Source organism: Mustela lutreola, chromosome 2, assembly GCF_030435805.1.
Source record: "Mustela lutreola isolate mMusLut2 chromosome 2, mMusLut2.pri, whole genome shotgun sequence".
In the NCBI taxonomy this organism is placed as follows: domain Eukaryota; kingdom Metazoa; phylum Chordata; class Mammalia; order Carnivora; family Mustelidae; genus Mustela; species Mustela lutreola.
Window position 1 is genome coordinate 141,050,202 of NC_081291.1, and position 14,133 is coordinate 141,064,334.

The following is a 14,133-nucleotide window of genomic DNA, read 5'->3' on the forward strand; positions in this document are numbered from 1 at the left end:
CTTCTCCCTCTGTTCCTCCCCACCGGCTTGCACATGCTGTATTTCAAATCAATCAAAAAATAAAATCTTTAAAAATTTTCAAGTGGGAGGAAAAAATTGGAACAGGAGAAACAGTGAGCTAGATGGCATATTAAACATTTTGAGTTTGAGGGTCACATGGCTGGATCAATCAGTAGAGCAGGTGACTCTTGATCTCAGGGTTGTGGTTCCAGCCCCACACTGGGTAGAGAGATTACTGAAAAAAATTAAAATCTTTAAAAATAAGTTTGAGTTTGAAGAAAAATCAATTGCAATAAGGCAGTGGCCAAACAGGAAGTGGTTAGGAGGTCTCCACCAACCAGAGCTAAGGGAGACTTTTATAAAGAAGAGGCAGAAGCAAACAAGGAAAGTTATTCGATTGACTGGCGTTAGCTTAAATGGTTGCCGTCTATGAAAAAGTCTGTTAGTGATTGATATCTTTAAGCTTCAATTTCTTAACCTTGAGGCATAAAAGGCTTATTTTGATTTGGTTAAATGGGCTACTAAGACATTAAAGCTATCTAAGTCTACTAGCTTCCTTGTTTAATTAATAATACAAATATTAAAGTATTCCTATAGAAGTATAATTACTTTCCCTCTTCAAGAAGGGAGGAGAAAGTTTAAATATAAACCATACAGTTACAAAGCTCTTAAGTATGGGGACATCTGGGTGCTTCAGGTGGTTAAGCTTCAACTCTTAATCTCAACTCGGGTCTTGATCTCAGAGTTGTGAGTTCAAGGCCTGCATTGGCCTCCATGCTAGGCATGGAGACCACTTAAAAAAAATAAAAAAGCTCTTAAGTATGGAAATAAAAGACAGAGAATCTTTTTCATAAAGTGGTCTCTTTTAGAGAAGTAACACATAGACTCCCCTGAGGTTTCGTTAGTTGTTTTTTGGTGTCATTCTTCCAAGGTTCCTCTCAAGGCAAGTGCCTTGTTCAAGTGCAAGTTCTTTCACATCCAAATTCCCTAAAATTGTCACTAAAATTCCTTGCTAAAGGTATGCCAGGAGGTAGTCCAAGTCTATTAGTGACAAACCCATGAAAAACTGCCTATGATCTATCAAATGTAAAACACTGCTGTCTGTCTCAGGCTTTAATGTTAAGCCACATGACTACTGACCTGAGACACATGTAGTTAGAAGGCAACATGGGTAGATAGAAGGGCTCTCCCAAAGCAAACTTTTCATACAAGCGACAAGACTGAGGAAAGTTTTCATAGACAAATAATATAAGATGGTGGGCAGGTAGCCAGAAGATAGGAGATGGTGCTTAAAGTCAAATTCACCAGAAGACACCAAAGTCTAATCAGAACCCCCAATCCCCAAGAGACAATAAGCACGACTCTGGAGACAGAGAAATCATCAGAATGCAGATTTACTGCAAATTCCATGTAATCAGGGACAGAAGGGACTCAAGAGGTCTCAGATATGTACATTATTACCAAATTGAAGATCCTAATTCACTGCAGTGAGGGTCTAGGTCACACTTCAGTAGAATCTCTAAATTGTCCCAGCCCTATCAGCCTAAGACCACTATCTTAGTCTATTCAGGCTGCTACAGCAAAAATACTATAAACAATATAGTGGCTTAAAAACAATAGAAATAGAAAGGGTAAGGGAGGGGCGCCTGCGTGGTTCAGTTGGTTAAGCATCTGCCTTCAGCTCAGGTCATGATCCCGGGGTCCTGGGACTGAGTCCTGCACCAGGCTCCCAGCTCGGCAAGAAAACTGCTTCTCCCTGTCCCTCTACCTGCTGCTCCCCTGCCTGTGCTCTGTCAAAAGAGTAAAATCTTAAAAAAAAAAAAAAAAAAAAAAGGCAAGGGAGCTCTCTAGTGTCTCTGTTATTAAGACACTAATGCTATTCAGGAGGTCTCCACCCTCATAAGCTAATCACCTCCCCAAAGCACCATCTCCGATTACCATCATCATCATATTGCCATATTTAGGGCATCATCTGATTACTTTTTTTTAAGTTAACATATAATGTATTATTTGTTTCAAGGGTACAGGTCTGTGATTCATCAGTCTTACACAACACACAGCACTCACCATAACACAAACCCTCCCCAATGTCCATCACCCAGCCATGCCATCCCCCCAGCCTCCTCCCCTCCAGCAACCTGCAGGTCTAATGTGCTCCTCTCCAGTAAAGGAGAATGGAGTCATAAAGGCAGAGTAATGGAAACCTATCACTGAGACTGCCAGGAAGAACTCTAATGTAGCAAGGAAAGGAATCCAACTTGGCCTCATTGCCAAGGCCACATTCACCAAACTGTTACTATCTTTCTAGTCCCAAAAGATCCAGGGTTTCAGAAACATCAATGGTTATCCACAAGGGAAAAATAATATGAACTACAAGCTACAGAGAATCTTCTTTCTTATATGGTTGACTTCAGCAGCATGGTAAAAATAATTCTGAAAAGAGGACATTTCAGCAACATGTGGATATAAAGAATTGACATTTACTCACTCTATGTCACATAGTTTTATGAGTGGCCCCTTATGAAGCTCTGTGGCATAAGAAGAAATATATATTTAATTCAATTTTTATTTACTTTCTATGATAAACAAATTGGGAGGAAAAATAGCTGTAAATACTGTAACTGCTATATGTTGCATAGAAGTTATATAGTTTTAATATTCTTTTTTTTTAGATTTTATTTATTTATTTGACATACAGAGATCACAAGTATGCAGAGAGGCAGGCAGAGAGAGGGGGAGGAAGCAGGCTCCCTGCTGAGCAGAGAGCCCGATGCGGGGCTCAATCCCAGGACCCTGGGATCATGACCTGAGCCGAAGGCAGAGTCTTAACTCACTGAGCCACCCAGGGGCCCCAGAAGTTATCTAGTTTTAAATACATTTATTAAAGTGTGTTTTCATTTTTGAATATAATGATTCAAGTTATCAGTGTAATGATTTAGGCAGAAGAGTATTACAGTGTCTATTCTATTGGGATTTTGCTCTATCAAGTAAATTTATGCAAAAGTGTTATTTAGAATTCAGGCCTTATGACAACTTCCCAATATGTTATTAGTATACCAATGTATACATAAGAGGAAAATGTTAACATCTTTAATTAATACATGCTCAATTACTTTTTGTGTTATACAAATGAATTGACATGTATGCATCTTATCTTGTAACTAATTACAGGCATGAAACACACCAACTAATAAAATTAATAGGATACAATATGGAAAATAGGAAAGGATAAGCTCAATCACATAGTTCTATTTCAAAAGTGAAAAAAGTAAGATATTAGGATTACAAGGTGATAGTGGATTTTCTGGTCTTTATTCCTCTGAAACAACAAAAACTTAAGGTTAAGATTTAATATTCTCATAAACTTCAAACTTTTTCTAAAAACAGATTAATGCTTGAATTCTAGAATAAAAAAAGCTAAAGCTGAATTTTTAAATGGTATAAAAGGGAACAACTGAATTATTAAGTACCTCGCTCAAGAACACATATCACCTGTCAAAGAAATTTTGAGACAATCAATCATTCAGGTTTACAGAATACCAAATGCATTTTTCTAAATGTCACAAAAAGGCTGAGCAGAGTTTCTCCAAGGACATTCCAACTTTAGAATGTTAACTGTGGAGACAGATTAAGCTGTTTGTGGGAAAGGAGAGCAGAAATATGCTACCTTAAGAAGTTAAAGAGAAAGGTCAATGTAAAGTCTGATGAATGTTAAGAATGTGATGTGGAACAAAAAAGAATACACTATATAATGAAATTATAAGAATAAAACTCATATATTAGCGATTTAAAATCTCCTTAAAATTCAGAATTCTTTGATTTTAAGGTAATTTATCAAAATAATTTCTCATAAATCAGTACTATATAATTTTGCTTTATTTTTAAAATCTTAAGCTAGCTGGCTATATAACACATGAAATCACTGTGGTGGTGTGTTAGTGAAAACTGAGACTATTTTTTAATATTTTACTTTCTTATAACTAATACATATGATAAAACTAGCTCTACATTCAATATTGATTATATAAAAGAAAACACAGCCAATAGGAAGATAAATGGGAAAGCAAAATCAGCCTTAAAAATTAGTATGTTTTAAAGAAAAGAGTTTATAGAATGTTTAGCAACTTGAATTGTTGAAAATTAAAGTTTTATTCCTAAAGTATGGACAATATAAAGCTAGCACTTCCAAGAACATTCAGATATCAGAAGAAAGTTAAATACAGTACTGATTTAACAAAAGATTGGTCTTATATGTATTACCCAGCACCATTACTTTCTCTGTTAAAACAATCAAAACTAAAGAAATCAAATGCAAGGCTATTTATTTTTTGTTGATTTTCACAGGTGATCCTTTGATGTTGAGTTTGTCCACAAAAACATTTGATCTTCTTCCATGTTCAATGGCTGGACTTTGATGAGGTTTCTCCCTGAGAAATACAATATGAACATTAATACCATTTTTCAAATGGTAGTTTACAAATCAATACAAACATGAGTAAAAAATACTTTTAAGTTTTATCTAAGACTTCCACAATAGCTTTGAAAAACATATGGGAGATTATTTCATTCACATTTAAGAAAGCAACAGCTGCTTTCCTGAGATAGATTTAACTGCTTAACCATGCTATCCATCTGACTGGCAGCCACTAGCCACATCATTTACATTTAAATCAATTAAAATAAAATGAAGTTTAAAATTCAGTTCCTCAGCTGTATCAGCCACATATGAAGAGTGGTTCAATAACCACATGTGTCTAATGGGTGCCATATTGGACAGTATAGATACATAACATTTTCACTATTACAGAAAATCATTCCAGAAAGGGCTATTGGACAGGGCTGGTTTATAGGAAATGCCACGGACAGGGCCACAGATTTATGGATCATCTATAAAGAGTATGCTTTCTCTAACAAGGACCTTATTTCATAGTCAAACTTAGCACTGTATTTTTTTTTTATCAACAGAGTTTCCAAACTGAGACAAATATTGCCGGAAAGTAATATGGGAGCTAATTTTCTACAGAAAGTATTAGGGCTCTAAATTCCTAAATAAGTATTTAAAAATAAAAGATCCTAGCTCATGAAATTCTGCACAAGGCTTCTGATTTACTTGATACCCGCTTGTCCACCGCTGGTTCTGTGAAGCCTTCCACCTTCTGCAGCAATCCTCCACTCTCTTAAGGCCTAGAATAGATTTCTATTTTAAGGCCTGGTGAGGCCTCCCTCTCTCTCAAGTGTAAATTTAATAGGAAATTTAATATTGTTTTCCATTTTTTCCCCCAGAGAACCAAATTAAATTCCAACTCTAGAATATACACAAAAACCTCTATAATCTTTTTAATTTTTTTATGAACATAAAATGTATTTTTATCCCAGGTGTACAGGTCTGTGAATCGCCATGTTTACACACTTCACAGCACTCACCATAGCACATACTCTCCCCAATGTCCATAATCCTACCCCTGTCTCCCGACCCCCCTCCCCCCAGCAACCCTCAATTTGTTTTGTGAGATTAAGAGTCACTTATGGTTTGTCTTCCTCCTGATCCCATCTTGTTTCATTTATTCTTTTCCTACCCCCTAAACCCCCCATGTTGCAACTCCACTTCCTCATATTAGGGAGATCATATGATAGTTGTCTTCCTCCGGTTGACTTATTTTGCTAAGCATAATACCCTCTAGTTCCATCCACATCGTCGCGCGTTGGTGGTATAGTGGTGAGCATAGCTGCCTTCCATCCACATCGTCGCAAATGGCAAGATTTCATTTTTTGATGGCTGTATAGTATTCCATTGTATAGATATACAACTCTTCTTTATCCATTCATCTGTTGATGTACATCTAGGTTCTTTCCATAGTTTGGCTATTGTAGACATTGCTGCTATAAACATTCGGGTGCACATGCCCCTTCGGATCACTACGTTTGTATCTTTAGGGTAAATACCCAGTAGTGCAATTGCTAGGTCATAGGGTAGCTCTATTTTCAACTTTTTAAGGAACCTCCACACTGTTTTCCAAAGTGGTTGCACCAGCCTGCATTCCCACCAACAGTGTAGAAGGGTTCCCCTTTCTTTGCATCCTCGCCAGCATCTGTCATTTCCTGACTTGTTAATTTTAGCCATTCTGACTGGTGTGAGGTGGTATCTTACTGTGGTTTTGATTTGTATTTCCCTGTTGCTGAGAGATGTGGAGTATTTTTTCATGTGTCTGTTGGCCATCCGGATGTCTTCTTTGAAGAAATGTCTGTTCATGTCCTTTGCCCATTTCTTGATTGGATTATTTGCTCTTTGGGTGTTGAGTTTGCTAAGTTTTTTATAGATTTTGGACACTAGCGCTTTATCTGATATGTCGTTTGCAAATATCTTCTCCCATTCTGTCAGTTGTCTTTTGGTTTTGTTAATTGAAAAACCTCTATAATCTTAATGGTGTGGTTTCAGGACAGCTATTCCAAAGGTAATCCCAAAGGAGGCTAAAGTTTTGGGAAAAGTCTTCCAAAATATCTAATACCTAATATAGGTGCAAATAATGTTAAGTATTACACAAGTATCTAAAAATGCTTTTACCATTGACTTGTAAGGGGAGTTTTGTTAAGCCTTTCAAATACAGCCCCTCCTCCCTTATCAGATCTCTAGATACCAATATCTTACCTGGCATGAAATGTATAACTCCTCCTACATCCAGATTAAAATTTGTTTTAAGAAGAACTACATTATAATATTTCATTTTTTCTTAAAAGGATTTTAGCCTCTGTCTTCTGAAGCATAGTTTGCTAGTGAGTTACTAATAATGCAATCTTGAAATATTATTGGTTTTTAGATACAAATTCAAATTTGTGTGGAATGCTCAGATATAATATAAAGTCATTACATCCTTCAAAAAAGATACCGTTGATAGAAACAACGGATGTTAATCAAAACTTCCTGACAGAAGTAAAATTACATTACTTTTCTTCTAATTCTTGTTAAAAAAATATATAATTTGTTTTAGAAATAATTTTACCTTCTTTTAAGTTCTCGGCAGCCTGAATTCTCATGACCAACACTTCTCATCCTAGGGTTTTCTATGTTGCGCCACTGTCCCACTGGTTTGTATTTCAAAATCTCATTTTGCCACTCATCATCAAAAGCATGAGCATCACCTACATTAAATATCAAAATAAAGAGGCAAGTATTAATATATGAACTGTCAGTAGCTGCCTTGGCTCCCACATACTTGATTCTGGCCTTGTGCTTCCCTCAGCCTAACCTCAAGACAGAGGCAGGGAACTGCCCCAAATATAAAGGTCTTTGATTCAGGGTACTATTTCCTTTTTTTGCCTATTCTTCTTTTATTCCTATTCATAATTTGGTTATTGATGATCTGGTTTTTCATGTATTTGCCTGCATATCATGTTATTCTACCCAATGAACCCTTTGACTCAATTACACTGAACTTATACTCTTTCTTCCTGGGTCATCTTCCTGGTCTGTACTTGGGCACTTCTATAACTAGCACTTCCTATTAACCTCACCATTTTCCTGCATAACTTGGCCTACCTCACAAGCTTCTGTTCTCAGTTTCCTAAGACAGGTTACTCATCTCAACTGTCAATTTGTTATGAATTAGGCAATCTAACTTCGATTAACAATAGGTAAATGGTAATACTTGTTCTATCAGATGGCGTTTATAATAATAATGTGTTCCCTCACTAAATTTTTCTTCAACGTTTTCATTATTCTTAAGTACTCTATATATATTTAATTATGACAAAACTATAAAGGTTAAAATTAAAAGTTAAGATGTTGTAGCTTCCATCTCATTGCATAAAAATAACTTTGTCCAAGCCAACCCTAAGAGAATTTTTTTCTGAAATGATACGATAATAAACCATTTCCATTTAAAAAATTTAAAGTGACAAAACACTTTTACTCAAAATACTTTTGGAAAGTAGAAGATGAATTTAACCTAAAAACTATAATAAGAAGAGTTACGACACTGCAAGGACTTATATGCATTGAAGAATGAACATAAAATCCAGAAAATGGAAAGATGTACTTGAAATATACATGATATATTATCTAACAATACAAGAAATTAAAATCTTATCTATACAAAAACTGAAGTACCCAATAATAATGAATGTTTTAAATGATAGCCCATTCACAAAAACTTTTAGGTAACCATTTAGAATGTTTTTGAAAAACATCATAGGTAACTGTTTTCACAATTATAATGGTGAATTAAAATAGGCACAATATAAACTACATAATAAAATACTAATTTTTAGAAAAAGTGTATGTGTTTACATATACGTAAAACTACTGGGAAGAAATATACTAAAACATGAATAGTTGTTTTGGATTGGGATTATGGATAATTTTAGTTTTCTTTATTCTTTTTTATACTTTTCAAATATACCTTAGAAATACATAAAAACTCATTTTGCCTACTGGCAACCTTACTAAATGACAATTCAAAAGATTCCATTTTCCAAGTATAGAACAAAAAATAAATAACATTACCAAAAATCAGTATAAAAAACAAATCTCTATGAAACAATGAAACCCCAATTTTATTACTTTGATAAGATCGTCCCTGGTAGTCCCCACACATATTATTCATAAACTACCTCAAAATGACACCTTATGGAATGTTTCTACAAAAAAAATTCATCAAGTTCTACCAGTACAGATGCTATTTTAAGAAGAAGAATGCTATTTTCCGTGACAACTTACTTTCATTCATATTGATGAACTCTTGATTGACCTCTTCATCTCCAGTCTTGTTATTCTTTGACTTTTTAATGACATGAGCTCGGTCATGAAGATGATGACCAACAGCCATTTTTTCTAGCCCACTATCGGAATCTCTCATTGCTTTCCTAGTTTCCTTTATCTGAAAAAATGAAGAAGATAAAAATTAAAAATTATTATTTAAATATATAGAGAATGGATATAATTCTCAACTCCTCAGGACCTATTTACTAATAGAGGTTAAGACCATAAATCTACAGCTCTAAAAACACTGGGTATTACTTAGTTCCACTACCAATTTGCAGTAGAGTTGTGGTAATAATTCTCTGATATTTTCTGAACTGCTTAAAATTAATGTTTGGGCAAATAGAACCAATATAATTTGAACTCTTTCTAAGTTGTAATCAAATAGTATAACAAATAATTAATTATATAAGACTTAGTGCCTTCAACAGTGTCTTAACAGTTTCATAGTTGGGAGTACATCCCTATAAGTAAGGGCAACTGATTGATAATTCAGCAGTCATGTTGATCAGCTTGAATCTCATGGCTCTTACATATTAACTCTATGGGTTATAAGAATATTCATGATAGCCAAAGACTATTAATATTAGCATGGTTTGCTGCGGGATGTCTACAATTAAACTGTTTACATTTAAGATGTATGTCACTTATAGCAAGTGAAAATGAAAATGTCTGCACTATAACAAGAGCATCATTAAAATTATGTCTTTTTTTTTAAAAGATTTTTATTTATTTATTTGACAGAGAGAAATCACAAGTAGATGGAGAGGCAGGCCGAGAGAGAGAGAGGGAAGCAGGCTCTCTGCTGAGCAGAGAGCTCGATGCGGGACTCGATCCCAGGACTCTGAGATCATGACCTGAACCAAAGGCAGCGGCTTAAATTACTGAGCCACCCAGGCGCCCTAAAATTATGTCTTTATATGTAAGAGCTATTCATACCCAGTAAACAGGCAAACTTTTTTTTTTTTTAACTATAAGTACTAATGAGGAAGTGTAGAAACGGGAACTCTCATACCAGGCTTTGTGGGAGCCAACTGTTTCAACCACTGTGTGAGAGTAACTTAGTAATTTTTACATAAAGATGAAAGCACCCACCTCCTACAAACCAACAATACTGTTCCTAAAACATTTGCACAAGAAGACATGTATAAAGATAAGTAAGTGAAAAATCAGAAATACCTAAATATCAATCAACAGAAAAATAGTTTAAAAACTGTGGTATATTGATATTTTGGATAATATAGAAAAGTCAAAATAAATAGAGTTGCATATATCAAGCTGAATAAATCTCAGAAGTATATGCCTGAGCAAAGTCAAGTTGCAGAGGACACATTTAGCATGAAACTACATAAAGTTTAGAAACCCATAAAATAACTCATTATATTATTTACGAAGCATACATAAGTAATAAAATTACAAAAACACACATGAGAATCATAAGTTTGAGATACAAGAAAATGGTTCTTTTGTGGGGAGGGAGTGAAAGGGAAAAGGAACCAGGGAGGAATAGTGTACTGAAAGCTTTAACTGCATCTAGTATTTTTGCTTAAAAAGAAAACAAAACAGGAAAGAACTTAAAGCAAATAGAGAAAAATGTTATGATTTGACTAAACTGGGTGGAAGGAATATGGGTATTTATTATATTATTTTCTATATCTTTTCCATATTCTTGAAGTATTTCATGAGTTTAAAAAAATTCTTTTGCTTCAGATATAAATTGAAAATAGATATTTATTTCATGAGACAAAGACTTCTTTTAGTGTCTACTTACCCGGTCAACATGTAAAGGTAAGAATAAACATCAATAGATATTTACATGAAAAAAGGCTCTGAGGTGGGGGTGGAAGGGAGGACAAAGAATGCCTTAACTGAGTAAATACAGTTAGTATTACTGTTCTTCACAGTGATATGTGTCTTCTTCCCTCATCTCTACCCCCAGAATACCAGATCAAGCTTTCGTAATTAAAATCCAATACAGGTGACCTATCATTCCACAACTTTATAAAGCTCTAAGAATGCTCAGAAAATACTTACTCCTCCTGGAGCCCTACGGGTTTGAGTTGAGGCCTGGAAAACCTTTGGTGGTTCATTTCCTACTTTGGAATAAGTCATAACTGAGGAAGAACTAAATGAATGTCCATTTGGATCCACTGAAAGGTGACCCTAGAGGTAAATATAAATTTTAAGTCCAGAGAGTTTAGTCAAGTATGAAGAATTGACATCAGATGATTCAAATAAGTAACAACACTAGTTAAAGTACTACCAAGGATACCAACCATATTATCAGGATGGTATATCCAAATGGCACCCCCAGGAAGGACCTCATTTCCTTCCATTTTAGGTACTGATTCGAACTCTGCTTGTGAGGAATAATAAGTGACACACTCAGAGATCCTTAAGTCTTTGTGATCAAAGACTTGCAGCTTAGATTTAAATACAGATGCTAAGCCCTGAAGCCTATGAAGCTTTTATAATCAGTGGTTGACCCCTGTGTGCAATTTTGCTAACACTGAGGCAATTAGCCATACACCAAGAAGTTTCATACCTCCTGTGGGTACCAGATTGCTAGATTATGAAGATCATTAATAATGCCCTACATTTGGACATTCTGAAATGGTCCTTAGATTCTAAACTAGATGATTAAAATGAGTCTTCTTCATATTGAATCAAGTTAATTTTTTGATTAACTTGATTCAATATGAATATTAATATTGTGAGTAGAAAAGAGTATCAGTACTAGTTTATAAATATTTGAACTCTATTGATATAATCCAATGCCTAAACATATTTCTGAAATTTCTGTTTTCAGCTTTTTAAAAGAAAATACTAAAACTTAATTTCCTAGATGCCACAAAGTATCTTTAAGTAGACAAACTAAAAATAATTAAAAAGCCTAAATTCATATAAAAATATTCATTTACAATAGTGACCTTCAGCAAGACAAATGTTTTTGAGGTGGCTGTGTTTTTCAAACTCATAGGTTATGAAATCAATTTGTTGGATTGTGAGCAGGATTTTAAAAATATGAGCTAAAACAAAAATATAAGCACACAGTGTAAATAGTATGATCATTTTGTCACAAAACTTTTGTTTCAGGTTTTTTAATACAGTACACAAGTATTATGTACTGGGTCATACTGTTAAGATATATTTTTTAGTCACTGTGGACCATGATTAAAAAAAGTTGAAAGCCACTATAATATAGGATACCAATAACTGAGAATAACATTCTCATCAATTTTTTAGTACTTACAAAGTTTCTTTGTAATTCCTGCATACTGTTTCGCATATTTAACATCATTCGGTCCATTGCCTGAAAAGGGTTGACATCTGTACGCTACAGGACATTAGGAAGTATGTTATTAACTATAAGTACAACACAAAAGAAGCAAATTAACCTTTCCAAAACAGCTGAAAAACTTTTTTTTTGATTTACGCAGTGGGAGCCCATGCAGCAATCGGCCAGGCAAAGATAATTTAAGAACTATACAAAAAAGCAATTTGTTAAAGAAAAAATGGAAGCATATACAAAATCTCAAAGAGCCAACATTTAAATGATTAGGGGGTTGCATCACTGTAAATACATGCATACATATATGTGTATACATACACACAGGAACATATAAATATAAACACACATTTACCAACTTTCTCATAACAAATTTAGTTAATATTTAAATACTGAGCAGTGTATTCTGGGCTGGGACAATTCTAGCATAGACTAGTTTTCAAGTTTTTCCTTCTTTCCTCTCAATATCTCACCATGCAAAGCAGTAAAACTTGGGTATAAGATACCAATGTCACTTCCACCAGTACAACACAGCTGATAGAAACTGCCTCTTTAGTCTCCAGCTCTCTTTTACATCGTAAGAGGTTCCAAGTAATAAAAGTTAATTCCCTCTACTGTAGGCCTGGAATTTGCTGCCTACCACAGAAGGCTCAGTAGAACATTCGCTTCAGGCATGGTATATGCTTCTTTAGAAGAGTAGTTAATTCCTCTAGCACTGATTTCCTAGTCAAGACTGATTTTGACTCCCAGGGGACATTTGTTAATATTATATTCATTTTTGTGTGCCACAACTGTGGAGGGTGTATAACTGTAATCTACTGAGTAAAGGTCAGGGACCCTGTTAAAATCCTACAAAGACTAGGACAGCCTCCCTAGAACAAGAATTATCTAGCCTAAAATGTCAGTGGTGTCAGGGGCTGAGAAGCTCTGCTCTAGAAAAATCTGCTGTTGATTTTAAGTTTTACTGTTAGAACACTCACAAGAAATTTAAAAAGTGATGCACACATTTTAGTGCGTCACCTGATGCATTGTTTACTATTATAAAACAGAAGGAGTGTTTGATTCAAGGAATTCCTCCACTCAAACAGCAGTCTTTTAAATCCTGTAAGGCACTGTAGTTCAATGCCCGTATTTCAACTCCTCTAGAGATTCTTTTGCTGTATGCCAAGCTGGGACTCAATAAAGAATTATCAAAGGCCTGTCTGTGTCCCTGCCTTCCAGTGGGTTTTATTACTTGTAACAATGGGAAACAGATGGGAAAACCAAATTCTTCTTTAGAAGGGCACTTAACACCATAGGGAAGAACAAAGGCACATTTAGGAGATACTGATATCTTTGGATACACAAAGAACTGCAATAGAATAAATCTGCATTTCAGAGATTCAACACAATTCGGGAAACATTCTGAATGCTTTGTTTCATCATCAGGTTGAGAAATCATGGCTATAAAAGAGATACAATTCACAAGAGTTGGAAGGGCTAGCCCAAATAAGAAGAGGGAGAGAAGGAAGAAAAGATAAGATGTTAAGGTATATTCAACCCTTTCCACAATTCACTGTCAAATCAGCCATCCCAAATCCCATCTGTATTTGCTGTGGGGTGGTGGCCCAACACCTTGGAGTGACAAAAAGTATCGGTACAATTTAGAGCTAAGATTCCAGTGGGCTCCTAAGGCCTTTGGGAACTTTGTACACAAGCTCTTCTCTCTCCCTGAATGTTTTTTATCCTGACTCTCAGCATAGTTTCTTCTCATCATTCCAGTATTACCTCCTTAGAAAGGCCACCTGCAAAAGTAATCTCTGCTTCACTTCCCATCTCTCATTATATCATTACCCTGCTTCATCTCCTTCATAGTACTTTGAAGTACTTCATCTGAAATTATTTTGTTGTTTATTGCCTGTCTTCCCACTCTAGAAATCATCTTTGTGAAGGTAGGGCTATTTTTCTGTCTTATTCACTACTATATTCTCAATACTTTAAAAATAATTCCCTTGCACATAAGGAGGACTCAGTAAATATTTGCTGAATGAATGAACAAATCATCTCTAGCTTGGCTTAAACACATACATCCAATTGTTCACCAGATAAA

At 35.0% G+C, this 14,133-nt stretch overlaps 1 protein-coding gene across 3 annotated transcripts in view; it reads right to left on the reverse strand.

The window, feature by feature from the left end:
• Positions 1 to 4,130: 4,130 nt before the first annotated feature.
• Positions 4,131 to 14,133, reverse strand: part of MLF1 (myeloid leukemia factor 1) — a 32,912-nt gene continuing 22,909 nt past the window's right edge. For 2 of the 3 annotated variants that reach the window (XM_059163668.1, XM_059163669.1), the window contains 5 exons: positions 12,009 to 12,092; positions 10,790 to 10,918; positions 8,714 to 8,873; positions 6,999 to 7,137; positions 4,131 to 4,427 (listed from right to left, as the gene is read on the reverse strand). In XM_059163668.1, coding sequence (XP_059019651.1) covers positions 4,322 to 4,427; positions 6,999 to 7,137; positions 8,714 to 8,873; positions 10,790 to 10,918; positions 12,009 to 12,092 — 618 coding nt within the window. In that variant the 3' untranslated portion in view covers positions 4,131 to 4,321. The remainder of the gene's footprint in view (positions 4,428 to 6,998; positions 7,138 to 8,713; positions 8,874 to 10,789; positions 10,919 to 12,008; positions 12,093 to 14,133) is intronic. The other variant, XM_059163670.1, reaches the window with a different exon arrangement.